General features: G+C 40.2%; 2 protein-coding genes across 2 annotated transcripts; both read right to left on the bottom strand.

Moving 5' to 3' along the window:
• Positions 1-1,788: 1,788 nt before the first annotated feature.
• Positions 1,789-3,477, bottom strand: LOC132392105 (gamma-crystallin S-1-like). Its single transcript, XM_059965954.1, has 3 exons — positions 3,469-3,477; positions 3,140-3,382; positions 1,789-2,064 (listed from the first exon to the last, which is right to left on the bottom strand). The coding sequence occupies exons 1-3, from the start codon at positions 3,475-3,477 to the stop codon at positions 1,789-1,791; spliced, it is 528 nt and encodes a 175-aa protein (XP_059821937.1).
• Positions 3,478-9,790: 6,313 nt separating this feature from the next.
• LOC132392736 (gamma-crystallin S-1-like) lies at positions 9,791-14,530 on the bottom strand. The gene is made up of 3 exons (XM_059967033.1): positions 14,510-14,530; positions 10,768-11,014; positions 9,791-10,059 (listed from the first exon to the last, which is right to left on the bottom strand). Exons 1-3 carry the CDS (start codon positions 14,528-14,530, stop codon positions 9,791-9,793), a joined length of 537 nt encoding a protein of 178 aa, XP_059823016.1.
• Between the last annotated feature and the right edge of the window lie 2,123 nt (positions 14,531-16,653).

Genomic DNA, 16,653 nt, shown 5'->3' on the forward strand with positions numbered 1-16,653 from the left:
TGCATCCTGCTTCTGGTGATGAACTGAATTGACTTGACTTTATTTCTTACACCTTTCACATACATGAGGTGTAAAAATTATGTCTCCGTGTAAATGTGTGATGTGCAATTTATAGTAATTTGTAATAAATAGTACGAGCAACAGGACAGTCAATATAACATAGAAATACAATTGTATCAGTATAAAATAATCAGTCTGATGGCCTGGTGGAAGAAGCTGTCCTGGAGCCTGTTGGTCCTGGCTTTAATGCTGCGGTACCATTTCCCAGATGGTAGCAGCTGGAGCAGTTTGTGGCTGGGGTGACTTGGGTCCCCAGTGATCCTTTGGGTCCTTTTTACACACCTGCAAATATCCTGAATAGTGGGAAGTTCACATCTACAGATGTGCTGGGCTGTCCACACCACTCTCTGCAGAGTCCTGCGATTGAGGGAGGTACAGTTCCCATACCAGGCAGTGATACAACCAGTCAGGATGCTCTCAATTGTGCCCCTGTAGAAAGTTCTTAGGAGTTGGGGACTCATACCAAACTTTTTCAACCACTTCATTCCTCTGTAATACCCTTTAATCCACTGGAATGCTAATACATCTGCTTTAGCTTCTCCTTCCCAAATTTCAGGGTGAAATCAATCGTATTATGCTTAGTTCCCCTGTGGATTCTTTTTCCTTAAACTCTCTAATCAAAATTCTGGTTCATTGCACAACACCCAATCAAGAATAGGTTATTCTCCTAATGGACTCAACCACAAGCTGCTTTAAAAAGCCTCCTCAAAGGCTTTCTAGAAACTCCCCCTCTTAGAAATCGGCACCAAACTAATTTTCCCAATCTAAGTGCATATTGAAACCCCCCATGACAATTGTAGCATTGCCCTTCCAGCATGCATTTTCTATCTCCCATTGTAATTTGTAGACCACATCCTTACTACTGTTTGGGGTGGGGGTCTCAATACAAAATCCATCAGGGTCTTTGTACCCTTGCAGATCCTTTGCTTTATCCATAATGATTCAAGACCCTATGTCTCCTCTTTCTAATGATTTGATTTAATTCTGAGTCATTTCCCCATATCCTGGTTTCCCAAAAGTGTTTCCACTTGCCGTTCAATATCTGTCTTTATGTTTCTGTCTATTACATTTTTATGTATCCATGCTTACTGAGGATAAAATAATTCTTATTTCTTTTTTAGTTAACTTTCCTCAAAAGATTCTACAGCTACAAATACAGTAATTCTACATCAATTTCAACTCAACTTCCACCCACACAGAACCATAGATATGTTTAATCTATCCAGCAGATTTCAGACATGTCTTCCTGCTGTTTACACTGGTCTCAACTTTGGTAGAATTCATCATGTTTTGTAAAAGTGCTGCTTTCTGTGCTGTTTAACTCCATGACTTAATTTATGATGCTCATACTTTTTGTAAAGTGATTTCACAAAACCATCAGAATCATGGAAATCATAAAGATAGATATTTGTACTCATTAAATTCACTGGAAATAAATTCAGAAATGGAGCTCAACGCCTCACAATGAACACAATAACACAAGAGGCAAAGAACAACTTTCTATTAATTTTATATTTTTCTGCCTCCTATGAATCATCATGAAGTTATCTGTTAGCTGGAACCAACTGTGGTAAAACAATTTAATGTGATCCTTAGCTTATGATTACTGTTTGACTGAATTTCCAGTGGAATCAGAGTAAATGAATCAAATGAGTTGATTGTCAAAGGTATTTTATTGCCTCCATAAATATTTTAACAAGATAAAATCAGATCTTTCAAGAGCAACTTTTAGAAGTCCCTCATGCGCCTGAAAGACCCAACAGTTGAGTTGTAGCCACCCCAGTCACTGTATCTCCTGTATTCCCCGGGTCTCAGGAAGTACTGTCGGCCTCTGTAGTTGGGTTGTTCATAGAAGATCCAGTAACCATCCATCACCTGACAGGAGTGGATGTCACGGTAACGGAAATGATCGTAGACAGAGGGACAATCGTCCATGAATTCCATCATTTGCCCTGCAAAATCAGGCCTCTCGTAAATCCTCATCCTGTAGTTTCCACCTCGGTACTGGAATAGGAAAAATACATTTTTAGTAATGATATTTTGCAGATCATTCAGTCATTGTACACGACATCTAAACGCTAATTCATCAGCTGGATATTGACTTCAGTGGGAATTAAAGTCTGTGCAAATTGATCATTTAACTAGCAATTTGTCTCAACAGTGCTTCCAACTGGCATTGATGCTGGAAGGAAAACACAGAAGAATATATGAGAATTTCTGCATTTCGAACATAAAACATGGAAAAGTAGTGTACAGGAATAGGCCCTTTGCCCTGCAATGTTGTACATAACCAATTAAATTGGTAAATTTAAATTTAGTTGATCATTTAAATTAGAAGGACAACTTAACTAATCCCTTCTGTCCATATCCTCCTATTTCCCTCACATTCGTGCAACTAACTAAACATCTCTTAAAAGTCCCTGATGTACCTGCCTCTTATTCCAGGCACCCACCACTGTGAAAAACTTGCCCCTCACATCTCCTTTGAACTTACACCCTCTCACATTAAATGTATGTCCTCTGGTATGAGATATTTTAAACTTGGGAAAAAAAGATGCTGTCTGTCTGCTACATCTATGCCTCTTATAATCTTATAAACCTCTATCAGATCTCCCCTCAAACTCTGCTGCTCCAGGGAAAAGTAATTCAAGTTTGTCCAGCCTCTCATTACAGCACATGCTCTGTAATCCAGACAACATCCTGAAAAGCTCCCTGCCGCCTGCAGCCTGCACCCTGCACCCTCTCCAAACTCACAACATCATTTGTATAATGGTGTGACCAAATCTGCATGCAATATTCCAGGTGGGTAGAAAAAACGTGGAGATGTTGGTCAAGGTCCCAGCTATCCCATCCCTTGCCTCTGTCAATAACCAGAGGTATTTTCCACCAGGCCCTGGGGACTTATCCACCTTAATGCTGCTGAAGAAACTCAGACCACCTCCTCCTTCACCTCGAAATGCTCTTGCCTATTAACACACTCGAGCATATTTCATGTCGATTAGGCACTTGTTGGGTAATTTCTCCATTTTCAGAGCCAAACGGTAAAGGATCAAATCCCCTAAAAAAAATTGTAACTTACATATGGGTAACTGCGACATGACCTGATTGTGTCATTGAATCCCATCCAGCGCTGGTAGTCAGGATACTCCCCCCTTCTCAGGACATACTGGTATCCCATGTAGTTGGGTCTCTCGTACAACACCCACCAGTCACTGTCAACACGGATGGAGTTACAGCGGCTGAAGTAAGGGGAGAGGTCAGCGCAGTCGGAGCTGCACTCATAGTGCCGACCCTGGAAGTTCCTGTCCTCGTAGAAGATGATCTGTGGGAAGAAGCATATCTGTGTTAATAGTTGCTCAGGTGTTCATGGAGAATTCTCATTTAGTTCATTTACTGAGTAGCCCTTGCCTTTCCCATTTTGAACACAGTAAGTCTGGTAACCAACTGAATGTTTCACTGCCGAACACAAGCTGGTATTTATATGCAGGGTCGAAAGGCCTCACTAGGCAGTTTCTTGTTGTTCTGGTGACATCAGCAAAATGCAGCAAAATCCTTTTTTTCATTTATTGTAGAAAAACAACAGAAAGACATTTGTTGCATCGTGGATTCTTTCAGTTGTGCTTTCTTATCATTTCAATTGTTGTTTCAACCAAACAGTTCAGGAACATTCATAGCTGCGTATCACCCAGGTCCATTCACAATGGTCAAGGTAGTGTTTTCATTCTCTTTCCCAAACTGCCTACATTGAGGACATGACCGACTAAACTGAAATATTTCTTTTGAAAATCCATCAACAAAGCGTTTGCTCCACAGCACCGATCAGCCACCTCTATTCTTTCATCAATAAATTCATCCAGATGAGAAAAATGTGATTTATCTTCAATAATCTCTTCTGCCTCTCGCTTCATAACCCATTTGATCCTCCAAGTAGAGTTAATATTGCCATTTGCAGTGGTTCCTTGTAGTTTTCCCACCTCTGACGTTCATTATGTTTGCTCCACTTCTCTTGTTGAACACGTTGAACAGTCCAAGCCTTCCACTCTCCTGTCACTGAAGAACTGTACACATACACTCAGCATTTCAACTACCTCCTCATTCTGGATTTCCTCTCCATCCTTGTGATATCCCATTCCTTTTAATTCATTTTTCTGATGTGAATAAGGCCAATAAATCAATGATTATCTCTGATAATTTGTTGGTTCATAAAAACAGTTGTCAACGCATGTGTACCTGTGTCAGTGTCTGTAAGCATTGAAATGTTCCCTGCCTCTGGTCACTTGTTCCAAATACCTACCACACTCTGTGAAAAACATGCTTCTCAGGTCCCGACTTTCCCCTCTCATCCTAAACCTATGTCCTCTAATGTTAGACTCCTATACCCTGTGTAAAATACTCTCACCCTCCACTTTATCCATCTTCTCATGATTTTAAAAACCTCTCTAATGTCAACCATCAGATTCCTTCACTCTGGACAAATCTTTCTGTTTAATGAGGTTACGTCTGAGATTATCCCAGTCTTTAGCTATGACTTTTTTGGGTCATTGGCTTGCCAGTTTCAGTTCTCAACAGCGCAGTAATAAGTAATTACTACTTTATCTTGCAGCTATGGCAACTAGTCCAAGGACTCTAGTGGTGGAAAGATTTTGACATCAACCTGGTAGTGTGATTTAGTGCATAATTTGTTTCAATAAGATCATCCTTCACTCTACTTCAAAGAACACAGAAATGTGACTTAAATCTGGAAAGGTCCTTCTGTCCTAACATTAGTATCCCTCAACAAGCCATGAGGAAAAGTTCCCAAGCTAATGGTAATTGCTGCTCTAATACCTGTTACATCCACTTTTAGAAGCAAATCCCTGCACAGCGCTCTGCTTTAATTTAATTCCAGATTAACTGAAAACCACCAAAAATATATGGATTTGAGGAGCTTCAACTTTACCTCAGATTCTGCTTCTATGTTGAACTACGATACACTTTCCATATACCTTTCATAATATTATAGTATCAAGAAGTTATTGCTAAACCATCAGAACCTGACCCTGTCCTCTTAGACAATAAAATATAGGAGCAGAATTATGCCTTTTGGCCCATAGAGTGTGCTTCACCATTTTATTATGGCTGATCCAATTTTCTCCCTAAGCCTAATTTCCTGCCTTCTCCCCATATTCCTTCATTCCCTGACCAATCAACCTCTGCCTTAAATATGCATAAAGTCTTGGCCTCCACAGCTGCTTATAGCAAAGAATTCCACAGATTTCCCACTCTGGCTAAAGAAATTTCTCCTCATCACCGTTCTAAAAGGACACCCCTTTATACTGAGCTAGCATCCACTAGCTTTTGACTCTCCTAACATAGGAAACATCTCCGCATCCACTCAGTCAAGGCCTTTCACCAATCAATAGGCTTCAATGAGGTCACCCCTCATTTTTCTGAATTCCAGTAAATACTGGCCCAGAGCCATCAAACGCTCTTCATATAACAAACTGTTCAATCCTGGAATAACTTTTGTGAACCACTTCGAACCCTCTCCAGCTTCAGCACATCCTTTTTAAAATAAGGGGCCCAAAATTGCTCCTTATGCTCCAAGTGAAGCCTCACCAGTGCCTTATAAATTTTCAAAATTACATCCTTGCTTTTATATCCTTGTCCTCTGAAATACATGCTAACATCACATTTGATTTCCCTCACCACAGACTAAACCTGCAAATTAACCTTTAGGGGATAAGAACACAGGAACATAAGAATTAGGAGCAGGAGTAGACCATCTGGCCCATCGAGCCTGCTCCACCTTTCAATAGGATCGTGGCTGATCTGGCCATGGAATCCTCTCCATCTACCTGCCTTTTCCCCAGAACCGTAATTCCCCTACTATGCAAAAATGTATCCAAACTTGTCTTAAATTTATTTACTGAGGTAGCCTCTACTGCTTCATTGGGCAGAAAATTCTGCAGATTCACCAGTCTCTGGAAAATGCAATCCCTCCTCATCTCTGTCCTAAATCTACTCCCCAAACCTTGAGGCTATGTCCCCTAGTTTTTGTCTCACCTACCTGTGGAAATAACTTTCCTGCCTCTATCCTATTGATCCCATTCATAATTTTAAATGTTTGTGTAAGATCTCTCATTCTTCTGAATTTCAGTGAGTACAGACCCAAGCAATTCAATCTCTCCTCATAGTCTAACCCCTTCATCTCTAGAAGCAACCTGGTGAACCTTCTCTGCAGTGCCTCTAAAGCCAGTACTGTATATCCTTTCTCAAGTAAAGAGACCAGAACCTCATGCAGTACTCCAGGTGTGGCCTCACCAGTACCCTGTACAATTGCAGCATAACCTCCCTGCTCTTAAATTCAATCGCTCTAGCAATGAGAGCCAATATTTAATTTGCCTTCTTGATAGCCTGCTGCACCTGCAAATCAGTCTTCTGTAATTCATACACAAGCACTCCCAAGTCCCTCTGCAGAGCAGCATGCTGCAGATTTTTTTTACCATCTAAATAATAATCTGCTCTTCCGTTTTCCTTTCAATGTGGACGACCTCATGTTTACCAACATTGTATTCTATCTGCCAGACTCTTGTCCACTCAATTAACTTACCTATAATCTCTCCGCAGACTCTACATATATTCTGCACAATTTGCTTTTCCACTCAATTTAGTATCATCGCAAACTACACTACACTCGGTCCCCTCTTCCAGATCATTAATGTACATTGTGAACAGTGGCAGGCCCAACACCAACCCCTGTGGGCCATTGCTCACCACTAATTGCAAACCAGAGTAACACCCATGTATCCCAACTCTCTGCTTTCCGTTAGCAGAAATCCCCTATCCATGCTAACACATCACCCCCAACTCTATGCATCGTTATCTTATGGATAAATGTTTTATGCCACACCTTATCAAACACATTCTGGACAAGGACTCCCAAGTACCTTTGTGCCTTAGTTTTCAGTATTTTCTCTCCATTCAGAAAATAGTCGACCCTTTCTTCTACCAATCAATTCCAAACACTATATTCCATCTGCCATTTATTTGCCCATTTTCCTAATCAGTCTGTCCTTCTGTAGTCTCTCTACATATTCAAAATTACCTGCACATACACCTGTCTTCATGTTGTCTGAAAACAAAGCCATTAATTCCATCATCCAAATTATTGACATATAACGTAAAAAGAATTGGTCCCAACACAGATGCCTGTAGAAAACCACTAGTCACTGACTGCCAACCAGAAAAGGCTCCCTTGATTCCCCGGCTTTGTCTCCTACCTATCAGCCACAGCTTTATCCGTTCTAGAATCATTTCTGCAATACCATGGGCTCATAGCTTGTTGAGCATCCTCATGTGTGGCACTTGTCAAAGCTCTTCTGAAAATACATGTACACAACATCTACTGGTCCTCCTTGTCTATCCTGTATGTTATTTCTTCAAAGAACTTCAACAAATTTGTAAGGCAAGATTTTCCTTGAGGAAACCATGCTGACTATGGCCTATTTTATCATGTGCTTCCATGTACCCTGAGACCTCATCCTTAATAATCAACTCCAACACCTTCCCAACCACTGAGGTCAGACTAACTACCATACAGTTTCCTTTCTTCTGCTTCTCTCCCACCTTAAAAAGTGGAGTGACATTTGCAATTTTCCAGTCTTTCAGAAACATTCCAGAATCCAGTGATTCTTGAAAGATCATTACTAAACCCTCCATATTCTCTTGAGCCACCTCTTTCAGAACACTGGTGTTTACACCATCTGGTCCAGGTGACTTATCTACCTTCAGACCTTTTACTTTCCCATGAACCATCTCTCTGGTAATGGTAACTTCATATGTAACATGCCCCCAACACATTGGGACGTTCTCCATTCTGCTAGTGTCTTCCACAGTGAAGACTGATGCAAAATTCTTATTCAGTTCATCATTCAGTCAGCATTTGCAACAGTAGAAATGTCCATTAGCACATTTTAATGATCACTTTTAAACTTTGTTGTACTAATGGTTGGGTAGCAGACATTTCCACATGGGACATATAGGATTGGGAGGTGGTAGAGAAACACAAGAGGCTGATGGTGTCCTCTAGAAGGTGACATTGATCTCCACAAAGATCTCCAGCATCTGTATCTTGCCTTTTTCTTGTTGGTACTATCAAGCAGGAGGTACAGAAGTCTGAAATTCTACACCAACAGGTTCAGGAACAACGACTTTCCTACAATTATCAGGTTCTTGAACTGACCTACACAACCCTTACCCTATATCAGCAATAGAACTTTGGGGGTCACTTATTGTACAAGCAAGCATTTGTCATTGATTGCAAAATATTTTGCTTTGGCACAGTCTTGTTATTCAGTGTAGTATGATATAATTTTATTTACCATTTATGTGCAATTTATATTTGGTGTGTTGTCTGTACCTATGAGCCATGATGCTACTGCAATAAATTTTTTTCATTGCACCTGTACCTCAATGTATTTCTGTATCTCACAATAAGCTTGATTTGACTTCACATGATTTATATCAAAAGGGAAGGTAGCGTTAATCTGCTTATTATCGGTCTGAATTTTGGATGATGAGTAAGAAGTACTGAGGGAGATGCCAGAAACTGCATCAGAGGGATAGCAGGGAACAGCATATAGAAGTCATATTAAAGTGCAATAGTTTGCAATATTTTATATATACCTCCAGCAATTTCCTGAAAGATCATATCTAGTATTATTTATAGGGCTTGTTAGTATTGGGGTGACACAGTAACACAGCGTTAAAGGTAAAGAGTAAGTACTGATAAAGAGTTTTTATGTTATCATCATGACAGCGTGGGTTCCTGCTGGTTTTCTCCCACATTCTAAAGCAGTAGAGGTTAGTAAATCATGTGGGAGGAACTGGCCACTGTGGGCCCATTGAGCTGAAAGGACCTGTTACTTTGCTGTGTTTGACCCATAAGATCAAGGCTTTAATAAACTGTTTAAGAAGAGTCCTGAGTCATATCTAAGTTTCCCATTGAGACTGCTTTGCATTGAACAAATAGCTAAAGGATAAACTAAACTACCTAAAACCACCCGCTCTTCCCTCTTCATGACCTCCCACTGATATTCAGACCAAAACCAAATTCACCTTGTACTCTTCATTCTCCAAGAATTCTATAATCCTTCCCACCCCTTCCAACTGCTATGGGTTTCAACAAAACCATCCCTTCCTAACATTCAAAGTGCTTATCTTAATACTAATACTTAACTCAATTTTGTTCCTTAATCTCCTATTTATCTCAAAGCAGAAGCAGATATCATCATTAGTAGACTTCATGTGGTCATTTATCAAAGGGTAAGTATAAGTGAACTGGGTGTACGTCTCTCCTTTGATTTGGAACTTTGAATATAGGAATAGGAGTTGGTCAGTTGGCCCTCAAAGTTCTCTTAGAAGGCTGATCTATTCCTAGCCTTGGGAACTCTTCTGTGCCAACCTCCCATTCCTTGATTCCCCAATCTTCCAAAAATGTTTCGTCCTCCTCTTTAAATATCTCAATGATATAGCCTGAACAATCTTCTAGAATAGAGAATCCAGAGAATCATCATTCATTACAAAACTTATGTTTCTATCTTATTATATAAAATTTCAAATTACTTTTCTGTTTGATTTCCGTTGAAGGCCAATAAAAATAAATCAGATGAGCTGATAATATCATCAACAGTATTTTATTATCTCCATAAGTACTTAAACAGGATACAATGATTTTCAAGAGCAACTTTTAGAAGTCCCTCATGCGTCTGAAAGAACTGATCATTGAGTTGTAGCCACCCCAGTCACTGTATCTCCTGTATTCCCCGGGTCTCAGGAAGTACTGTCGGCCTCTGTAGTTGGGATGTTCATAGAAGATCCAGTAACCATCCATCACCTGACAGGAGTGGATGTCACGGTAACGGAAACGATCGTAGACAGAGGGACAGTCGTCCATGAATTCCATCATCTGCCCCAGAAAGTCAGGCCTCTCGTAAATCCTCATCCTGTAGTTTCCTCCTTGGTACTGAAATAGAAAAAGAGCAGCTTTAGCCATTTTGTTTTGAAAATAATTTCAATTTCTATGGCAGGAATGGCTTATACTGGGTTGTTCACTCATTGTACACAACGTCTGAACATCAATTCATAGACGTCAATGGGAAATGGAGTTATAGAGCAATGAGGCCATGCCAACTACGATGCAAGCCCAGCTTGCAGCAACTTCCTGTACTCAGCCCATATCCCTCTGAGCCCACCCCTCCATGTGCCTCTTAAATGCGGAAATTGTACGTGTCTCAAACACTTCTTCTTTCAGCTTGTTCTATATGCTTACCATCTTCTGGTGAAGAAGTTCTCCTTCAGCTGCATTTCAAATCCCTCTCCTATATCTATGCCCTCTAGTTTTGGACTCCCCTACTCTGTGGAAAAGACCATTATTGTCCATCTTAACTATTCTAAACATTTCTATAAGGCCACCTTTCATTCTCCAAGGGATAGACGCCTAGACATGGCTGAACATTCTGTCTCATAACCTTTAGAATACAAATGAATTTATAGTTCATTTTAAGTTACAATCCCCAAGCTACATAGCAACTCACAATTAGATAGCTCACCTTTTCCACTGTTAAAAGTTTTTCCATGCCTGCTTAACATACCAGAAGAGGGGGATTTTTCAAGGATTTTATGAAATCCTCTCCCTAAACTTATTGCCAGACAAAATATTGGAACTTACGTAAGGGTAAGTGCGACAGGACCTGATTGTGTCATTGAATCCCATCCAGCGCTGGTAGTCAGGATACTCCCCCCTGCTCAGGACATACTGGTATCCCATGTAGTTGGGTCTCTCGTACAACACCCACCAGTCACTCTCAACACGGATGGAGTTACAGCGGCTGAAGTAAGGGGAGAGGTCGGCACAGTCGGAGCTGCACTCATAGTGCCGACCCTGGAAGTTCCTGTCCTCATAGAAGATGATCTGTGGGAAGAAACATATCTGTGTTAATAGTTTCTCAGGTGTTCATGGAAAATTCTCATTTAGTTCATATACAAGGTGGTTCTTGCCTTTCCCATGATGAACACAGTCTGATAACCAAGTGAATGTTTCACTGCCTGACATTGACTGGTATTTATATGCAAGACAGGAAGACCTCACTAGGCAGGTTCTTGCTAATCTGGTGACTCAGCATTGAACATCAGCAAAAAGCATCCAAATCCTACTTTTTCATTTATTGTGGAAAAAGAGCAGAAAGACATTTGCTGCATCTTGGATTCTTTCAGTTGTGCTTTATTGTCACTTTGATTGTTGTTTAAAATGAACGGTTTGGGAACAGTCGCAGCTCCATATTACCCATGTCCCTTAACCTAGTTCAAAGGAGCTGTTCGGTTCTCTTTCCCAAGCTGGCTAAATTGTAAATGCACCTGATAAAATTGTCAAACGTATTTTGAAAATCCATAGAAACAGCATCATTGATCAGCCTCCTTTTCTTTCAAAGTCAAAATAAATTTATTATGAAAGTATGTACTGTATACGTTACCATATACTAACCTGAGATTCATCTTCTTGCAGTAAAGATATACAATAGAATTTATTTTAAAAAATTATACAGAAAGACTGACAATCAAGCAATACACAAAAGACAAATAGTGCAAATTTTTAAAAATAAGCAATACTGAGAACATGAGTTGCAGAGTCTGTGAAATTGAGTCCGTGGGTTGTGGTGTCAGTTCAGAGTTGAGGTGAATGAAGTTATCCGCATCTGATGGCTGAAGGGTGGCAACTTTTCCTGAACCTGATGGCATAGGACCTAAGGCTTCTGTACCTCCTTGTCAATGGTGGTAGTGTGAAGAGAACATGCCTTGGATGGTGGGGCCCTTGATGATGGCTGCTGTTTCCTTATGGCAGTGCTCCTTTTAAACACTCATCACCAAACTCAGCATATTAATCAAAGGTGATTTGTCTTCAATAATCTCTGCTGCCTCTCCATTCATAACTCACTTGACTTTCTAAGTCAGGATTACTATAATATGCTACTTTACAGTGGCCCCTTCTCAGTTTTTTCCAGTGTTTGACCAATGGGCCTGCACTCTTACATTCGCTCCACTTCTCTTATTGAGCATGATGCAACAGTCACAGCTTTCTAGAGAAGGACTGTACACTTGCACTCAATGTTTCCATTAACTCCACATTCTGGATTTGCTCACCATCCTAGCAATATCCCATTCCTTTTAGTTCATTTTTGTGATGAGAGTAAAGGCGGTATTTATTGGCCACCCCATTGCCTTTGGGGGACGTTGTGAGCTGTCTCCTTGAACCATTGCAGTTCTTCCAATGACGAGAATCCCATTTTGCTGTTGGAAGGGAGTTCCTGTAATATCATCTAATATTTTGATTGTGCTCCTTGTTCTTCCTGGTGATAGAGGGCCTGGGATTGTGAGTGCTGTCCGAGTAGTAACTGCTCTACATTTTGTAGATAGGACCCACTGCAGCTACAGTGAGGATGTGCTGAAGGGAATTAATAACATTCATCAAAGGGGCGAGCATTAATTTGCTGAGTGAACTGAGATTCCATTGAGCTGAAAGGCAAATTCTGTGATGTATAACTCTATGACTCTGTCTAATGTTTACTTATTTCCCTACAACCCATTGTCCCACACATCAACTTTAACAACCTCCCCCTCCCACCCGATTCTCCCACATTAGTAACACTGTTGATAATTTACAGTAGCTAGTCAACCTAACATTCAGCACGATAGTGGAATGTTGGAGGAAACCCAACCAGCTGGAGCAAACTTGGTTACTGGGAGAATCTTTTCAGGAAGTCACTCAACAAACTGTTATCCATTATGGACAACCTGGCACATCCTCTCCACGACCTAATGAATAAGCACCCTTTCAAAAAGACTCATTGAGCTCCACTGTCATAAGGATCGTTACAGAAAATCTTACCTTCCAAATGCAATAATCATATATAACAGTTCATCTCTGTGTGACAAGAGAGCACACAACATAGTAAAATAGTTTCTGTTTTATTATTTTGTACATTATTATTGCACATATTATTAATCTGTACTTTATTATTAGTTAAGTCTGCACACTGTTTAGTGTGTTTAAATGTTGCTTCTGTAACAAAAGTATTTCCCAGTCAGAATCAATAAAGTATTTTTATTATTATTATTATTATTATTATTATTATTTTCATCATTGTCTTCAAATCTTACATTAGAATTGCAGGTTGCCGCATTGGAAGTCAGGACTGAACTTGGTTGGGTAAAGCTGTGAGAGAGATGCACAATCTGCTGTGTCTCTGTAGCATGAGACTGACATTGCAAAAGAGTTGGTAGTATCAATTATCACCAGAAACAATAACAGTGTTTCTGCTTATCGCCTCTTTAACACATTAATATTTGTTCATCCATCACCAATCATACTGTGTGAAAATTGGCAAGTCATCAGGTTTTCATAACTGAAACCACAGTGAAAAATCTTGAGGTAACACTGGGATTATGCTTTGCGGAGCTGGTTGCATTTGTGATACAGAATTGAAACTAACTACAAAATATGGGATTTCTTGTCAGGTTCCGACAAAAAAAGAGAGGCAGCCTTTTCAAAATCTTAACTTGAGCAGATAAGGTCTAAAGATAAGTGATAATTAGTTAAGATGTAAACAAATCATGATAATTCTCTCTTAATGTTGGCAAGAAGTAACTGACTTTCTGTTTCATAAACTCAACCCATCAGTTATACTGGTAAGTTTTCATAGTTGAGGATGGTGGAATACCAGACAAAGATGAGAACATAAGCCTGCATCAGAGAATATGAAGAGGCTTATTAAGAAGAGAGCTTTGCTCATTAAGGTGAACAGGTTACAAAAAACATGATGTTAGAAGCTATCAAGCTTAAGTCTAGTCAGCTGATCCACTGAAGAGAGGTCATCGAGAAATTTCTTTTCATGTTATGCAAAGGGATGCTAATGGGACATAATGAATCTGATTATAAAAATTATAGTAATTTTTATGTCTTGCACTGCACTGCTTCTGAAAAGCGACAAATTTCATGTAATATAATAGTGATAAGAAAACTGATTCTGATTACTAATGGCGTCCTGCACATTCATGTTACAATGGAATATGACAGCTTCATTATTTAAATGTTGACTTGTTTCTCTGGTATTGCCTTCATCGAGAAGTTAACATCTGTGAATAATTGGTGCTGTTCAAGGTGTGATATAGGCTAAAACTATTGTGCAAATCATCTCTTAGAAATTTAAGATATTCACAGGACTCCTAGAAGCAATGGAAGCAAATTAAGAAGATGCAGTATGTACAGCAAACTTGAATTTATGTCATGGATTTTTGTGCTCTCCCAGTGTGATTATCAAAATTTCAATGCATGTTATGAACTGAATCATACTTTCTCCAAAGGTCAGGGCTCTAAAGTGAAAAGTTATACCTGCTGTCAAAATCAGAGTACTTGGAAATTCATAAATAACATCGGTGGAGTTGTTAACACCATTTTTTTGGATGTACTAATCATTGCCCGATGTGCATTTGGACACTTTTAAGGTGAACTATCACAGATGTTAAAACCTTGATAGTGCTAATGCACATACAAGGAATGAGCACTGAAAGACTCTGCTGCCAATCAGCAAGTGATGTTGATTAGTCAGAGAACCCAGAGATATAGCACCGATGCAGGCCCTTCACCCCATTCTGACATGATGCCCACAACACACAGCTCTGTTTCCTCTGTTCAGTACAAATTCCTCTCAAATGTACTTGTCCCTCCATGTAGCTAGCCAAGTGTTTCCTATAGGATATCATAGTACCTGCTTCTAGTGGCTCTATACATATACTCACCACCCCTCAGGTCCTACTTAAATCTTTCCCCTCTCACCCTAAACCTATACCCCCAGGATTTGGATTCCCCTAGCCTGGAGAAAAGACTGTCATCTTCCACCTTATCTATGAGTCTCATTGAGAAGGCCAGAGACTCTTTCTGCTTTCCTTTTTATCCAACTGTTCATGCTCTTAGTTTTTTTTTTTGCATTCTAAGGTGCCTCATCCTACAAGTTGTGATCATCTTTAAGGGAGTGATGGGAAGCGTCACACTGACATTAAGCTTACTGTACACATCAGGTCCTTGAACAGATCTGCACAAACCTAGCCCTACCTCAGAACACTACTGACCAACTCTTGCACTGCCATGGACTAGTCTTTGATTGGGTCTTTCTTTTTGTTGCTTTAGCAAAGATTGTTTTCATTGTATGGTCCATTTTTGTGTAAATTACATTACATTTGACTGTAATGCCCTGGCAATTTTATTTGTATTGTACCTGTACACGTGAGCATGACCATAAACTTCACTTTACTGAGTAAATGTTGTGGTGTATTCAATTTTGTAAAAGCATTAGATGAAAGTCTGAACAATTAGACTTTATCAATCGTGGGATTGAGTTTTAGAGCCAAGAGGAAATGTTGCAGCTATATAGGACCCTGGTCGTACCCCACTTGGAGTACTGTGCTCAGTTCTGGTCGCCTCATGACAGGAAGGACGTGGAAACCATAGAAAGGGTGAAGAGAAGATTTACAAGGATGTTGCCTGGATTGGGGAGCATGCCTTATGAAAACTGGTTGAGTGAACTCGGCCTTTTCTCCTTGGAGCGACAGAGGACGAGAGGTGACCTGATAGAGGTATATAAGATGATGAGAGGCATTGATTGCGTGGATAGTCAGAGGCTTTTTCCCGGGGCTGAAATTTCTAATGTGAGAGGGCATAGTTTTAAGGTGCTTGGAAGTAGGTACAGAGGAGATGTCGGGGGTAAGTTTTTTTTACGCAGAGAGTGCGTGGAATGGGCTGCCGGCAGCGGTGGTGGAGGCAGAAACGATAGAGTCTTTTAAGAGACTCTTGGATGGCTACATGGAGCTTAGAAAAATAGAGGGCTATGGGTAAAGTCTAGGCAGTTCTAAGGTAGGGACATATTCTGCACAGCTTTGTGGGCCAAAGGTCCTGTATTGTGTTGTAGGTTTTCTATGTTTCAATGTTTCTTATTCCAAGTGACACTATAACACTTTGTGAGCATGCAGCATTTAAGGTGTCCGTAAAAATTCAACACTGTAGGTTTGTTAAAATGTTTGCTAATAGTGACTGGATTCTTCCTTGGCCTCAAGGCACCAGTGGCATGAGAACAAAAGACCAAAGAGTTTCTTGGTCTCTGTGTGTCTTGCTGTGCTTGAGGATCGAACACCTATTTATTGAGGGACCTTTTGCTCTGTTCTTGCGACTTCACCTAGACTGTGGAATCCCGATCATCAGTGCTTTGCATGGACCCAGGGTGATTTCAGAGTTCCTTCATTGACAGCAACAATCAAGTGGAGACTATGAATCATGTGCCGCAAAATCTTTGTGGAAATCTATGTAACTTACTACTTAGTATTTTGAGGCAACACGAGTGAATCTGCGGATGCTAGAAATAAATAAAAAAACAAAATGCTGGCAGAACTCAGCAGGACAGACAGCATCTGTGGAGTCTATGCAGAATAGACAGCATATACTCCTGATGAAGGGTTTCGGCCCGAAACGTTGTCACTACCTCCTCCCATAGATGCTGTCTGGCC

Source organism: Hypanus sabinus, chromosome 4, assembly GCF_030144855.1.
Source record: "Hypanus sabinus isolate sHypSab1 chromosome 4, sHypSab1.hap1, whole genome shotgun sequence".
NCBI classification, from domain to species: Eukaryota; Metazoa; Chordata; class Chondrichthyes; order Myliobatiformes; family Dasyatidae; genus Hypanus; species Hypanus sabinus.